This window comes from Marmota monax, unplaced genomic scaffold, assembly GCF_021218885.2.
Source record: "Marmota monax isolate L192 unplaced genomic scaffold, Marmota_monax_Labrador192_F-V1.1 WCK01_AAM20220418_F8-fsc00209, whole genome shotgun sequence".
Taxonomy (NCBI): domain Eukaryota; kingdom Metazoa; phylum Chordata; class Mammalia; order Rodentia; family Sciuridae; genus Marmota; species Marmota monax.
Window position 1 is genome coordinate 214,810 of NW_026694493.1, and position 16,372 is coordinate 231,181.

The 16,372-nt window shown below is 41.2% G+C and overlaps 1 protein-coding gene across 2 annotated transcripts in view; it reads right to left on the minus strand.

The window, feature by feature from the left end:
* The window catches only part of Stx6 (syntaxin 6), a 39,379-nt gene that overhangs the window by 12,456 nt on the left and 10,551 nt on the right, over positions 1 to 16,372 (minus strand). For both annotated transcript variants that reach the window (XM_058571372.1, XM_046419517.2), the window contains exons 3-6: positions 14,341 to 14,435; positions 6,876 to 6,938; positions 3,453 to 3,578; positions 1,744 to 1,850 (exon numbers count right to left, since the gene is read on the minus strand). In XM_058571372.1, coding sequence (XP_058427355.1) covers positions 1,744 to 1,850; positions 3,453 to 3,578; positions 6,876 to 6,938; positions 14,341 to 14,435 — 391 coding nt within the window. The remainder of the gene's footprint in view (positions 1 to 1,743; positions 1,851 to 3,452; positions 3,579 to 6,875; positions 6,939 to 14,340; positions 14,436 to 16,372) is intronic.

Consider the following 16,372-nt stretch of genomic DNA (forward strand, 5'->3'; position numbering starts at 1 on the left):
AGTCTAATCTGTGTTTGACAGGAAGCAAAGTCTAGATTCCTGCTATTCCAACTGCCTAGCTGGTCTCCCTGCCTGGATTCACCCTGGGACACCACCTAAATCACACAGCAGCTAAGCCTCTCCAATACCTGATCCCACCTCACTCCCAAAGCCGCCTCCCTGGTCTCCCAGCAAGCCCAACCCGAGAAGTCCTGCCTCCTTACCACCCAGACGAGGCCTTTCCTGCTCCCTGTCTGCCTCCCTATCTGGACTTTGGCCACTCCCTCTGATGCCCATGCTACAGACACGGAACCTCTCACTCCATTCACCCTTCTGCCTCCAGATCTTTACAGGTAGGTGTTCTTTCTTCCTCCTGGTGCACGCCCCCTCACTGCCTTCTGGCACAAGCACGAGTCCCACCTCACAGGCTATCTTCTACCCAGTCTGCAGGTTTCAATTAAACCCTTCTTTCTCAGAGAATTTCGGCTGTCAGAGCACCCTGGGCGGCAGCGCTAGACCAGTCCCGGGGAACTTCCTACTTCACTGTCAACGCTTACCATATTGACTTCATTTAAACAATGTCCATTTCACTCACAAAGTGGCCAACTCTCTGAATGGCAGACACAGTGTCTCTTCTGTTTGTGCTATGTACCCAGGGCCTCCTAGGGGGCCTGGCGTAGAACAGGTGTCCAGTAAGAATCTATAATGGATGCTTGTGTAATCTAAGACTGAGATAGGAGAGTTTTGAAATATCCTGATGGACTGTCTTGTTTCCCAGAAAAAAATTTGTAAAATGGTAAAAGTACTGCATGGTGGCATTTAAGAAGGTTGTTTTCGCTGGTCATGGTGGCACACACCTTTAATCCGAGTGACTTGGAAGGCTGAGATAGGAGGATAATAAATTCCTAGGCCTGTCTTGGCTACTAAGCAAGACCCTGTCACAAAATAAAACTTAAAAGGGCTAGGATGAAGCACAGCAGTAAAGTTTGCTTGAAGTCAATCCCCAGTTAAAAAAAAAAAAAATTTTTTTTTTTTTTTTTGCTATCATACTTTATGACGTAAAAGAGATTGGCCATTTAAAAAGTTATGTTTCCTTGGTCTGGGGCTATAGCTCAGTGGCAGAGTGCTTGTCTCTCATGTGCGAGGCACTGGGTTTGGTCCTTAGCACCGTATAAAAAAAACTAAACAAATGAAAGCATGCTGTCCATCTACAACTAAAAGAAAATAAAATTTTAAAAAAAAGTTATGTTTCCTTGATTTTTTTGTTTTGTTTCTGAGAGGAAAATTTCCTTGCTAAATATAGAGTTAAATTTCTTAGTTTTTCTATTAAATTATTATTTAAGTTAAAGCAAAGTCCTGTCAATGCAGCAGCAGCCACGAGAAGACAGAGTGGCAGAGCTCCTAATGCCACCTGCACAGGCCTCCCTTCACACTGTCCATCCCCTTTGGAACAAAAATCTCCAGAGGTTACATCCCTGTTCACATTTGCATTCATAATCATGCTTCAAACATTTGCTCAGAGAAATTTGTATCTGGTTTTGGAGGTGTTTAAAAATAATAACTATGCCCAAACCCTGCTGTAGATTTTATCTAAAGAGTTGCTTCTTTAGGGGAGGCTAGTCTACAACAGAATAAAAATGCAGCTATAAATAAAACAGCTTTTGGTTTTACAGTCACATAACTGCCAGGCCTTTCGGAGGTCTGTCCTATGAGATGGCTTTTTCTTCGGTCTCACTACAATGACAGGGGTGCCTCGATACTCACACTGCCTGTTCCTCCAGCTCCCCTCCAATGCGCTGGGACATGTTCTTCAGCACCCCAATGCTGCCAGAGACCAGCTCCAACTGCTCATCCTGCTGTTCCACAATCAACTGGTGCCAGAGAAACGGGAAATAAGCAATTAAAATCCATCTTACCTGGTTCCAAGCCCAGCACTCTAGCAGCTGCTAGTTTCTCTGCCAGCTTGGGACAATTCACATTCAGAAGCAAAGCCCAGAAATCAAAGGACCAGACCGTTGCCTCTGAGAACACGCTGCTCAAAAGGCTGGATTGTCAAGCTACTGATATCTCCTGCTGATCCGACTTGTGAACAGTCAGCAGGGCTTGAAACCACCAAGAGAGATTTACTCTGGTTGGCTGAAGTCCAATAAAGGAACAGACAATGGCTGAAAACACAAATGCAGATGACCACTGAGTCACGGGTATGTTTGGGAAGAGGAAGTCCACTGCCAGGATCAAGGTCTCCAACCACAAACATACTGCCAGCTTAAATGCAAGAGACTGTCAAATCTCGGGATGTGGGAAAACTACAGTGTTTTTCTTCCTCCACAAACACAATCTAGAGGAAGCCGTATGGAAATGTTATCTCAAGGACAACTACTGAATGACAAATTAATGTTGACTTTTAATTGTGCTTTATACCCTCTCTTTCTATTAAAAAATGGCTGCTTGGAGGGAAGATACAGCTCAGTTGGGTAGAGTGCTTGCCTCGCATGCACGAGGCCTTGGGTTCAATCCCCAGCATCATAAAACAAAACAAAAACAGTTTACGTCTGGCTAAAAAATGGTTGCTTGGTTAACAGCAACTTGAGTAAACTACTAGTTAAGGAGACATACTAATGGAAATAAAAGAACACATAACCTACACATACACAAAAAACACAGAATTTAAGAGCCAATAGTTTTAATAGACCTGATCGTCCAACCCCTAGATAGCTTTCTTTTAATAATCACAAATTAGAAGCACAACATACATATAGTCAATTTCATTTTCTTTCTCCTCCTCAACTTCCATCAAAGCAATTATTTTTCCATTTAATAGAATGCATTAATAATTTTCAGTGAAAAAACAAAAACTCAAATCTTTCTGGAAGGATCTTCATTGACATGAACAAAAAAAATGAGTGTATAAGAGGTTGGGGAAAAGGTTTTATTTTATTTTTAAAAATCCTTGGCCTTGTCTTCAGGGTTTTGTTTGTTGAAGTGCTGGAAGTCGAACTCAGGGCCTTGTGTGCACTAGGCAAGTGCTCTAGCCACCAAGCTGCACCTAGCCCCTGCCTTTCAGTTTTCATGTCTGTCTGCTTTCTTTTTTTTTTTTAATTTTTAATATTTATTTATTTATTTTTAGTTTTTTTTTTTCTCGGCGGACACAACATCTTTGTTTGTATGTGGTGCTGAGGATCGAACCCAGGCCGCGTGCATGCCAGGCGAGCGCGCTACCACTTGAGCCTCATCCCCAGCCCTGTCTGTCTGCTTTCTGAGACCTAATCAAGCGTGGTTCTCTGAATACTGTGCTCGAAAGGCTTTAAAACCCCTCGTGTATGTGAACATTACACAGTGGCACAGTCCACCGCGGGGCAAGCTCTGCTCAAACCTGCCTGTCAGTAAGCAGTGTGGCTCCCATGGCTGGCGGAGGAACCAGGGGAGGTATCCCGCCTGCCACCTCCCCTCCTGGCCGGCTGTTCTCAGGGTACCTGCTGCTGAGCCTGCTGCTCCTCGATGAAATGGGAATTGGCTAAGTGCAGCTCTCGATCCAGACGCCCGTACTGATCTGTTGTTCCTGTGCTCCAGGTCTGGCTGCCACTGTCTCCTAGCAGTGCCTGTGTGAATGGGGATGATCAGAGTGAGGAACAGCAAACAGGTACCATCTCTGAACAGTGAGGCATCAGGGTGACAAAGAGTTCTCACATTTCTCACTACCTGGGCCACACTTCTATGGGTGCCTGTGTAGTACAACTTAGGGACTGCCCTGAAGGGCCTTCTGTCTTCAAGCCCTCCCTAGGTCTGTCCCATTAAAATGCAAATAAGTGTCCACACTAACCCAACAAACAAATCTGTACATTGTAAATTGCCTCACAATTTAACAGCACTCAGTCCCTTATGACAGCTCTTCCAAGGACCCCGAGTTTCCAGTCCAACTGGTTTACAAATCTGGAGTCTGTTATTGAAGGACGATCCAGGAAGCTTGGGGGCCTTGGGGGATGGGCATTTCCCCAGGATGACAAGAAGGTAAACAATAGCCCCTCATACACAGAAGGCACAGAACCATCCACATCTGCTGAACTCAGTCTCTGAATAAAACCCGACACCTTCGCTGGAACTGAAAGCTAGACTCCCAGAGGATGCGGGGTTGCTCCCCCAGGCAGCAGGACCACAAGGAGTCGGTGTTCTCCTCCAGGGTTTCTGGAGGCCAGGGGTAGCTTTCCCCAGGATGAACTCAAAGGAGTTTATAGCCAGAAATGGTTAAGTTTGAGAATATCTCGCTTACGGGGGAGGTCAGGAGGGAATGTGAGACCCCTTCCGACTGCTCACAACAGGAGTGCTCTAGGACTCAGAAGATGCTGGTGACTGCAAATCACTCCTCTTTGTGGAGTGGCCAAAGCTTTGTACTAGGTGCTTTTTACCTCTGGCACTACTAAAAGCCTAACCAGTTACTTGATTCTCTCTCTGAAAGCCCCACCCACGCCTCTCTCCATTGGACACTGACCTCCTCCTGACTTCAGAAGTGAAGTCTACTACCAGTCAGGACACAGGGGCCAGGAGCGGGCAAGTTCGGGATGCAGAACACCAACCTCTGAGGCTGTTGTCAGAGGAGCACCTGAGATACTTACTATGGAAGTTCTTGTTGAGATCTTTGAGGCTCAGGGTATCAGTCCAGTCAAGAGGCTGGATGTGACTGTCTCTGGAATAAAGCAGACCTATGGCCTTTGGTGGTGGCTCTGCCCTGACCTGTTCTTAGGGATGTCAAGATTTAAAAGATCCGGCTCATTCTAATCCCAAACTCTAAGGACCTCTGTGGAGGACATTGGGGTCTCACGACAATTTTTTCAGTGTCAGAAAAGGGGTAGAGTGCACCACAGAGCTTTAGGCAGGGACCTGGGGCTCCGTCGGGCTGTGTACCGCAGCCAGGGCTATGTTGTCCTACAGTGTCCATGGTCTACCCTTGGTGAGACATACGTCATGTTGTTCAGAGTCATGTAGGTTTTATCGTGAAATAGCTTAGAGTTCATCAGTCTGATCCCCGGGAGTCTCATTCAGTGGGAAAGAAGGAGGAGGAGGCCGCAGCACTGAGCGATGAGCTTGCAGAGAGGTGGAGGCAGTGCTGGTGAGGCTGCGAGTGGCAAGGCACCTGGTACCTGGCACAAAGACCAACTGCCCACATGATGCCTGGAGAACCCTGGCCCCGCTGTTCCTCGAAAATAGGAGGCCCTGTGACCTGTCACTCAGACTAAAACAAGACTCCAAGTCGTGCTTGGAAAGGAATGCATGAATTCTCACTTCATTCACATTACTTCACCTAAACTACCCAGAGAATAAACACGTTAAAAGTAACAGAGGACAGGCGTTACCTACCTCACTGTCACGACTACTCAGGTATCGTCATTTACTTTCCTATATGCTCATGTGCAAATGACAAGGGAATTCCCAAACTAGCCAGCTGTGGTCATTTATTAGCTTCTTTCTAGAGTTAGAGCCAGGTGGAATGAGCTAGCTAATGACTTTTCCTGCCTGTACTATTAAAAAAAAAAAGAAGAAGAAGAAGAAAGAAGGAAAAAAAGGGAGGTAGATAAAAACAAATCAAAACCCCCCAAACAAACAAGACTTCAAACAGGAGGTCAGGTGATACTTGTTTTCAAAATTAAGGGTCTCAGCAAACACCTACTAGATATAGAGATTTATGTCAGAAACTACCAATTCCTAATTAGTAATAACAGTGAGGTAATCCCAAGCTACAAGGCTTCTAAATGGATTACTGGTAACTTTCTGGACTCTGAATAGTCATTCAAAGCAAATAATATCACTCTGAACAACCTTGTGATTTTCCATGAAATCTTTCTTACTCCTAAAGCAAAACAGATATTCACAGAATTTATAAAAACAATTTGTCAATAAAAATCATCTACCAGCTTACCAACAGGTTAAGGAACATTCTATCCACCAAAGGAATGTAAATCAAATGTGAATTTAAGTTCTAGGTGATGACTGTATATTTTTAAAAGGATCATATTTTAACAATTGGAAATGAGTTTCTTTCATACACCATGAGTAATTTCTTATCACCACTTAAAGAGATATTTAACTTAACACACATTTAAAGTTCTTCAAACGTCTTTGCATTAAATTTCAATCATTAAGTGTCCAGTGAGTTCTATGGGTAGGCAGGTAGTAGCAGCTAGAGATAAAAAATCAAAACAACAATTTTCATCTCAAGGAGCTTGGGGTCCAGCAGAAAGAAAGAGAACAAGTAACTGAGGTCCTCAGAGGAAGCCTGGCATAGGGTGTGTTCAACAGGTGCAGAATAAACCCCTGAATAAAGAGCTCTGCGGAGAGTGCTGAAGGCGGATAAGCAGAGGAGAGGAGAGGAGTGGAGCTGGAGGTGGGAAGCCAACAGCCATGTTGGAGCAGCTGACTGGATGCCATGGTTAGACCATGTGTTAAACCCATGGTCCCCAGGCCCCTGGCACTGCTGGGAAGTGGCAGAACCTTTAAGAGGTGGAACCTAGTGGCAGGTCTTCTGGTCATTGAGGAAATGCCCTTAAAGAGGATAGTGGAACCTCACCCCCTTCCTCTTTCATGTCCTAACCATGAGATGAACAGACATGGCATGCTGCCACCATGGCTGCCTCACCACAGGCCCAAAACCAAGGGGGTCAATGATCATAGACTCAAATTCCAAAACTGTGAGACAGAACAGACCTTTTCTCTTTATGAGCTGATCATCTCAGACATTCGTTATAGTAACAGAATACAGACTGATACACTAGACTTCCCCGAAATCTCTCCGTGTCACTCCAGGGTCTTGCTCTTTGTTATGTGATATAGAGACTGTCCGCATTTAAAACTCCTATGTCTAATCATGTATTTTCTTTGACACTTAGATTTTGATGTCTTCTCACCTGCCTATTTTTCCTTTCAGCTAACGCCTGCACAGATGAAGTTGACATCTGATCCTTCATGTCCTAATGAGACAAAGAGAAGAACAAAAAGTGAATGAAAAATATCTTTAGCAAAATACATATAGTTCATTATTATGTTTTGTTCTGTTTTTTTTTTTAACAAAAACCTTTTATTTTTAGCCTCAACAATAAAGGAAATAAAGAGACATTCCCTTAAAAAGAGGTAACCTGAAAAATAAACTTAAAGAGGAGCAAAGAGGAAGGGAACTAACTTTTACTGGGTTCCTACAACAGGCCAGAAACAGCTCTCACTGAATTTTCTCAACAACCCTGTGAAACAGGTGTTATCACCACTTTCAGGTTGAGGAGACCCAGATCTAGAAAGACATGTACAACTCTGAAAAGCTGCAAGCCAGTGAATGGTGTCCCTGAGGCACACAAACACCTGTGCTCAAGGACTAGCATCCTTTAAAAAAAACATAAAAAATCACGAACAATATTTATTGTTTTCAAACACAGAACATTTTCATATTCACATTCCTTTTCTTTCTTTTTTTGGTCCCGGGGACTGAATGCAGGGGCATTCACCACTGAGCTGCCTCCCCACCCCCTTTAGGTTGAGGCATAGTCATGCTAGGTTGCTGAGGCTGACCTCAAACTTGCAGACCTCCTGCCTCAGTGCCTCTGCAGCTGGGACTGCAGGCATGCTCACTTACCCAGCTCACTTATTTCTGAGTTAAAAGGAAGTACAGACTATTTCTAACCAGAATGAGTTTCCACAGTGGCATCAAAAGTAATTTTGTATGGAAAGAAAAATAAAGGTATTATTAAATCTGGAGCAAAATACTTTATTAAATATAAACCATTTTGCTTTTCATACTTAACCATTACCTGATATACAATAAAATGATTTAAAATAGGATGACTACAATTTTCTTTAAAAAAAGGCTGTCATGATACATTATACTTTCTGTTGGCAAGTAGATTATTTTTATAGATGCACATGTTAAGGTATTGATCTTTTTTTTTTTTTTTTTTGGTACTGGGGATTGAACTCAGAGGCACTCGGCCACTGAGTCACATCCCCAGCCCTATTTTGTATTTTATTTAGAGACAGGGTCTCACTGAGTTGCTTAGCACCTCACTTTTGCTGAGGCTGGCTTTGAACTCGAGATCCTCCTATCTCAGCCTCCTGAGCCACTGGGATTACAAGCGTGAGCCACTGCACTCAGTAAGGTATTTGATTTTGATGGAAACTTCTTCCATGACCCACAGTAAATGAATGGTAGACGAGATGGTACCATGGCTTTTATGATTCCTACTATGGTAAAATTGCCTTCTTTCAACTTTCAAAGCTCATACTCATTCATTCTCAAATATGCATGCCTCTGATACACGCCAGGCATACAGCAGTGAATGACACAAATGAGGCCCCGTTCTGTTTCCATGGAGCTGCATGGTGACTTCCCTGAGTCAGACACCTCAGGTGCTGTTAAAAATGCAGTTCTCTAAGGCCCCACCCAGACCTACCAAGTCAGACTCTTCATGGTGAGGTCTAAACTGGCCCCTGTGGTCTACACAAAAGCTAGATGCCTCAAAGTGAGATGATCAGACAAACTAGTATCTCCTGGATACCCTCTCGATTTATCAATTAAATGAACAGTTTAAGATAACATTCTGGTATCCAAACAAAAAATTCCATTCATTTACTATACATTAATAACTATTAAAAAATACCTGAGAAGTTCATAGGGAGATAATACAAGCTTTAAAAAATGTGCCCAATGCATTGTACCATAACTTTCTAAAAAAAAATGTGTGTGTAAAAAGTAGTATCTGAGCCTCTGAACGCCGCATATGGAATGTACTCTTGCTGTCAGAGGTCAGGATGCAAGGGGAAGTGGCGACGGTACTGGAGCACCAGGCAGCTGCCGGGGTGCTGGCAGCCCTGAGACGCTCTGGGTACTGCTCAACAAATTCACCACGCTGTACACGTAGGTACCTGAACTTTTCCTGTTATATTTTAATTAAAATGTCTTTTTAAAACATACTGCTCCCAAACAATGACGGTAAACTGGACCAACTCTTTAAAAATAAAAATTTTCACTTCATTTGAAGAGCCCCAAAACAGTCACTGCCTTGACTCACAAATTCTACTAACAGCAACTTACTTTAAGGAAATAACATCAAATATATACCAAAAGAGACGTGCAAAAACGTGTGATGCTATGTTATTTATAATATAGAGCTAGAACTAAGAAGCATATCCAAATAAGGGAACAGCAACTTATACTATATAGTATTATATACTAGACAGTATGCTTATGAAGAGTCCTGGAACGAGACAGCACACAAATGACCAAACATGAGAAAAGACTCTAACCACTTTTAATCTAAGGGAAACCAGAGATACGTTCCCTAATTCCACAAGAAAAGAAGAAAAAGCCTAGTAATACTTAGTGTTGGTGAAATATGGAAGCTGGGGGCAGGGGCACATGCCTGTAATCCCAGTAGCTCAGGAGGCTGACGCAGGAGGATCACGAATCCAAAGCCAGCCTCAGCAAAAGCAAGGCATAAGTAACTCTGTGAGACCCTGTCTCTGAATACAATACAAACTAGGGCTTGGAATGTGGCTCAGGGGTCGAGTGCCCCTGAGTGCCCCAATATCCCGGCCCCAAAAAAGGAAAAATGAAGCTAGGCATGGTGGCCGGTAATCCCAGCCGCTCAGGAGGCTGAGGCAGGAGGATCACAAACTTAAAGCCAGCCTTAGGAACTCAGTGAGACCCTGTCTCAAAATAGAAATAAAAAGGGCTAGGGATGTGGCTCAGTGGTAAAGTACCCCTGGATTCAATCCCCAGTACCTCAAAATAAATAAATAAAGTCTTCTGAATTGGGAGTGTAGCTCAGTGCTTGCTCAGCATGCACAAGGCCCGAGGTTCATCCCCCTCCTATGAAGTCTTACTGTAGATACCAAGGAAATACTAACCAATATTTAAAATGTGTCTCCTCATTGAATTCCTTACTACTTAAACAAATATATAGGTTATGCTCACAGAGATAGTTACTGAAGTATGGTTTGCAACCGCTAAAGATTAACAATTAAAGTATCTATTGGTGGGTCAATAGTTAAATAAATCATAACAGAACCAGATTAGAGAAGAGGTTACCAGCAGGGTCTTTCATGCCAAAAACTTAGGTTCAAAAACTGGTAATGCAGAGAATATCATGCTAAGTGAAAGAAGCCTAAAACCAAGAGCCAAATGTGTTCTCTGATAAGTGGATGCTGGTCCATAGTGGGGTTTGGGGATAGGGAAGAATAAAGGAACTTTGGTTTGTGTAGAAGGGAGTCAGGGGAGGGGTGGGGTTGTGGGGACGGGAAGAACAGTAGAAAGACACACATTATTACCCTGTATACATGGATGATTACACTAGTGGAGTGTCTGAACCATGTACAGCCAAGGAAATTGAAATCGTGCTCCATTTGTATACTATACGTCAAAATGCATTCTATTATAACAAATTAATTTTTAAATAAAGATAATAGCTGTGCTAAATTGGGCAAATTTCTCAATTTCTTTCTTTCTTTTCCATTTATGGAATAATATCATTTTATACAATCACTGTGGGAATTAATAAAGACATGAAGAATGATTAATAACAGTGGTCAAAAATCTAGTAAACACTCAAGTAAATACTATCATGTAAAAGGAAACAACCATGAAAAGGGGTTATCTAAATCTGCAGCCACTGAGCCCTGAAATGGAGTCAGTAAAAGAGAAATTAAAATGAATTTATTTTAATTAACTAGAACTTAAATTCAGTTACTGGAAAACTTCTATTCATGTTTGGAAAAAACTGGGTTTGTGACTCTCACTGTAAATTTTATAGATGCTCTCTACAGATGAAGTTCTTCCAATGAAAATCTCACATCTGAATTGACATGTGCTTAAGTGTAAGATACATGCCAGATTAAGCAGTCTTGGTATAAAAAGTTTAAAAGACTTCAATCTCTCATTAATGTTTCTTAAGATTGATTACATGTTCAAATGATAACCTTCTTGATAATAGGTTAAGTAAAATATACTTAATTTACTTGTTTCTTTTCCTTTTTCATGTGGCTACTAGAAATGAAAATGCTTAACACTGAACAATAAGGTCACAACTACGAGAAACACTGCCAGTAGGCACTGAGGAAAGTGACTGACGTGCTGTTAGTTATCATTTCACATTTCAGTTTCTTTTTCTATTTTATCCTCTTGCAAAATTGTTCTAATTCTTTAATGAACATGCATTACTTTAATGAAATACATATTTTAAAGGTGCAATTCTAAAGTTTTCTGCTTAATAAAAACTGTGATTGTGTTTGTGTGTGTGTGTGTGTATGTGTGGCCACGGCTGCCGGTAAAGGGCTAAGTTTTAAGGACAGCACTTTATCTATGTAGGTTAGAGTCGCCAGATACCACATTACAGATCACCTTCGCACTGGGATGTGGAATTCTCAGCTATGTTACTAAACAGTTTTCAACATTTTGTAACAACCTATCATGCCAAAAACATAATTACTCATCTTCTTCCTAACACATGAAGTTAGAACCAGCAGTCAAAAAGCAGTTAGTCCCAATAAAATATGGTTCATTTGCCAAACGAACAACAAATGTCCTGATCATGTTCCTGCTTCCCTCCACGCTGTCTTCCAAGCGGAACCAGAGGCCACATGAGCCCAGTGCTCCCCACTCCTGGGCTTCCCGTCCTAACATCATGTGCACACAGACATCTTACGCTTTCTGATTAACCACTGTCACTTCTTCTTGACTTACAACTGTAAACTAAATATTTCTTGGGTTGGAATAGATTTTTGGGAGGGAGGTGGAAAGAGCAGGGCAATCTGAGTCCCTTTGAAAGTTAAAGTTGGAGAAATTAGTGAGGCTCATTTCATTATTAAAACTGAGATCCAAAGAGACTGACTGATTTACTCTGTTTAAAATTTATTAATGTCACAACTTAACCTAGAACTTAGATTCCCTGACCACTTATTCATTATTGTTCTGCCATATACTGCAAAACTCACTACTAAAGTGGAGTCAATTCTGGAATATATTTTCAAAACACAAAAATTTCACATGTGAAATCTCTGATATATAGATGACTCCACAAATAAAAAATGATGATATCAAATATATAAAGCCTATTTACATAAAACTAGAATATTTTGCTTTCTTCTTTTTTATTTCTATTTTTTGTGTGGCGCTGGGGAGTGAACCCAGGGCCTTTGCATATGCTAGGCAAGTACTCTATCACTAAACTACAGCCCCAGCCCAAGTACTTTATTTTCTTCAGTAAAAGCTGCCACCAAAATTTAATAAAGACTTCACAATAGGCTGGGGTTGTGGCTCAGGGGTAGAGTGCTTGCCAAGCATGCATGAGGCACTGGGTTCAATCCTCAGCACCACATAAATGTAAAATAAAGATATTGTGTCCACCTAAAACTTAAGAATAAATATTTTTTAAAAAACTTCACAATCTTAAATGACGTGTGGAAGAACATTTGCAACAAGACTTTTTAAACAAACACTGTTTAGCTGAGTGTGTTTCTTGTTTTTGTTTTTACTCCCATTAGCAGTGTTGCTGCTTCCTTCTCCTACAGATTTTCAAAATCAAATATTGACTTTAAAATCAAATCAGCAGAAGCTCAGTTAGGTACTGTTACCCCACCACTGGCAAATACTGACACCTCATCCAGGCACTGTGGCAGGCAGCTGTAATCTCAGCTGCTCAGGAGGCTGACAAAAGAGGAATGCAAACTCAAGGCCAACTTGGACAATTCAGTGAGAGCCTTCCACAGGATAAATTTTCTGTTTTTGTTTTTTTTTTTTTTTAAGGCTGAGATATAGCTCAGAGGCAAAATGCTCCTGGGTTCAATCCCCGGGGGAGTGGGGAGAATCCAAACTAACAGCTTCTCCAAAATTAAAATTAAATTTTAAATTTAATAAATTAAAACAAGAACCATTAAAAACCTAAAGCAGTCAGTTAGATCACATAGTTGAGGGTGGTTTAGATCTCAACTCCAGAAGGACAGCAACATTTTGAAGTACTGATGTGATTTATAAGACTAAGATTATACTTTTAAAAAACTTTGAATATTAGAAAATGAACTTTGGATTCTACTTCCAATTATACCAACTACCTTAACTTTCAAAATATGTACCAATGAATTCCAATTTTCAAAATTCACAGTAATATCTCTCAGAAATAAAAATATAATATCCAAGTAAAGATCATACACTTCATTGCAAGGCACCATTTAATATTACAGCTGTGGTCCATGGAAAACAGAAAAGAAGAAAGACAAAAAGAAAGAAAAGAATGCTGTATTTATTTTTAAAAACTGAGGAACTGTATAAAAAGATATGTCACTTAACAACAGGGCTTCCTTATCAGAATATTATTTCAAACTGGCTAGAAATTAGGAGTATCTAATCCAAACCTTCATTCTCTAAAGGAGGCACCTGAAGTCCAGACACACTTCTGCCCCTTTAAAATATGGACTTGTTTACAAGCAATTTAGGTTTAAGTATATAGAAAGACAACTACTGAATAAAACAAAAAACAATATCCAAAGTTCAGTGATAACCTCCCATTTGATAACATGAAGAGGAAATCACGTGGCAGAGTGTCCTTGGCAAACGTGTACCAGGTTCTTGCCATATGTTAGCACTGGTCTGATCCCAAGTCTTTTTATTCAAGGAAGCTGCTTTCTAGTACATATGTTAAAGACAGCTGGTTCTCTTACATCTAGTTATGCTAATCAAATGGCTTAGCCATATAGTTTCAAGATACAAAACATATCTTAATGATGCAAGATTTAAACCACATTCTCTTATTGATTCTTTAATAATGGGTATTATTCTTAATAATTTGGGGATAAAGATTTGACCACTTGACTGGTTCTTTTTACATGTTGAGACACTTGCTTGCCCTGGATAGCTCTGGGAAGACTGTCAAGCAGTGTGTAAGGTAATGTCAATAACATGGGTTCCAAGAGTTCCAGAAGTAATTCGGACAGTGGGAGAGGCTGCCACTCAAACCCAGGAAGACCCACTCTTGAGCAATGCAAGCCAATACTGTTCAGGCAAGAAACCAAACAGCTTGTGCAAAAGTAATCCTTCCTTTTGTCCAGAAAGAATGTACAAAGAAATAGAAAGGAAAAATTAAAGGTGCAGACTGTAGGATCACACTACTAATCTTTTCAAAGCCAGCAGCTTATTGTTTCATTTTTGCTCTAATAACCATGACAATATTAAAAACAGAATTTTTTCTTTATTCAAAGACGCTATATGTGGGAAACTGGCATTTAAGTCATACTAAAAAGTAGTCCAGAGTCAACGTTAGTTTACAATTAATGGAAACATTTCTACAGTTTAGCTGTTTCTTACAAAGATAGCAACAGTAAGAACATACTCCTTACCCTGACAACTTGCCGAGTACTTGTAATGAAGGCTTTTCTTATACTCAACTCGGTAGCATCAAGGTTGAATTTTCTAGGATTTGCTTCAACTATGCGTGGGTCAAAAAGTTAAGGTAAAGCCATTTCACCATCGAAAACCTAACAAACAACATTTTGTTAAACCACAGAATCCCTCACATACAAGCAATAAAACCCAGCCCAAGCCTTCTGTAAATAGTCACCTTGATGCTAAGCATTTTCAAACTTTCTCTGCCTACAGCTACACAAATGCCCTTCTGCTCCAGGATGACCTGCCAGATCAATCTCTGCTAATTGGGCTCACTGAAAATCCATGGCCATCTTGACCACAGCTGGGCCTTGCTCCCAGCCAGCCTGTCTCTGTCCACCTCTTCCCACTGCCACTGTGTCCTCCATGTCGTGGTCTTGTGTGACCCCCAAAGCCTTCTTCTCTGCCCTTGGGACCCTGGAGTAATACCCCAGGGTCCCAGGTCGAGGCCCAGAGATGCCCACTCCCCACAGTGCCCAGCATGGCTGCTGGTGGGCATCGGGCAGAATCTTCTTGCTGCTTACCAACACTTTTGCCCCTCCTTTTTTGACTTCTGATTTCTTTTCCCATGACAGCTTTTACAAGCCTTTCTCAATTTGCCATTCCAAACCACTTCCCCTTATGCCAAGATTCTAAACCACCCTCTTAATTTAGCAGGATCAAGCCTTCAGGGAAGATGCCCTTGACTCCTTGCCCTCCAGCCTGGTACAACTGCATAAGGTCAGACACTGGGATAGCTCGGTACTTCTTTCTCATAGCCTGCCGTTATGTATTTGTGCTGTTATTTGATTAATATCTGTTTCACTGGCACTCTTAAGTTCCATGAGGGCTGGTATACTGGCTTACTTATTAATCCAATCTCAGTAACCAATAAGATGCCTGGTCCATAGTATACTCAAGAAATGTTTCCTGAGCTGAGTGGGGATGGAGCTCAGTGGTACAGCACTTGCCTAGGGCCCCGGATTCAATCCTCAGCACCTGCCAAAATAAAAGTTTGCTGAATGAATGATGAAAATCTTTCAAAACTTGTCCTCTTTATCTCACAATTTATCTCCCTCAATCTTTTTTCCTTTCCTTCGGTCTCAAGGAAAGAAGTATCTCCCTATATCTATGGTTTTGATTCTGTCCCCTCCCATTTTATTTTAGGGAACATACTCGACTTTTTTTTTTGTAGTTGTACACAATAACTTTTATTTATTTTTATGTGGTGCTGAGGATTGAACCCAGGGCCTTGCTCATGCGAGGCGAGCACTGTACCACTGAGCCATAACCCCAGCCCCCGTATTTGACTTTTAATAATTTAAATGGTATCCGGGGTCATTATTACAGAAATCATGCACTGAACATTTTAACTACACATGAACCTGTGCTAACTAGTGAGTGATTTTTTTTACAAAAGCTGGTTTCCTTGATGTTTTTAATCTTGCTTAAAACTCAGAAATGCAACTGGCAGATTTTCTATCTAAAGTTTTCATAAACAGGATTTCCAATTTAAAAAAGCCACATAATTCAGCTTCACCAGTTCTCCAGGTTGTCAGCCAGATCAGTGGACTTAATAAACATCAATAGCATTAAATTAGTATAACTAGTTCTGCTTTTACTAAACTCAATTTCATGGTACAAGATAACTCTCCAATGGACAGTGGCATTTTAACATCACTTCTTAAATAGGAAGAAGTCTACAAGAAGATTTTCTTTTAATAACACTAGTCTGTATACACCTCTCTGTAACAGGAACTACTAATACTCTTTTTTACAATACTGGGGACTCAACCCAGGTTCCTGCATGCTAAGCAAGAACTCTTACCACTGACCTACACCTCCAGACCAACCACCAATACTGTCTAGATGCTTACTATGTGCCAGGCCCCATTCTAAGCTCTTTTCATGGGTAACCTTCTTGACAATCCTATGAGTTCAGTACTCTTGTTATCCTTTCTACTGAAGAGAAAACTGAAGCACTGAGAAGTTTTACAACATGCCCAA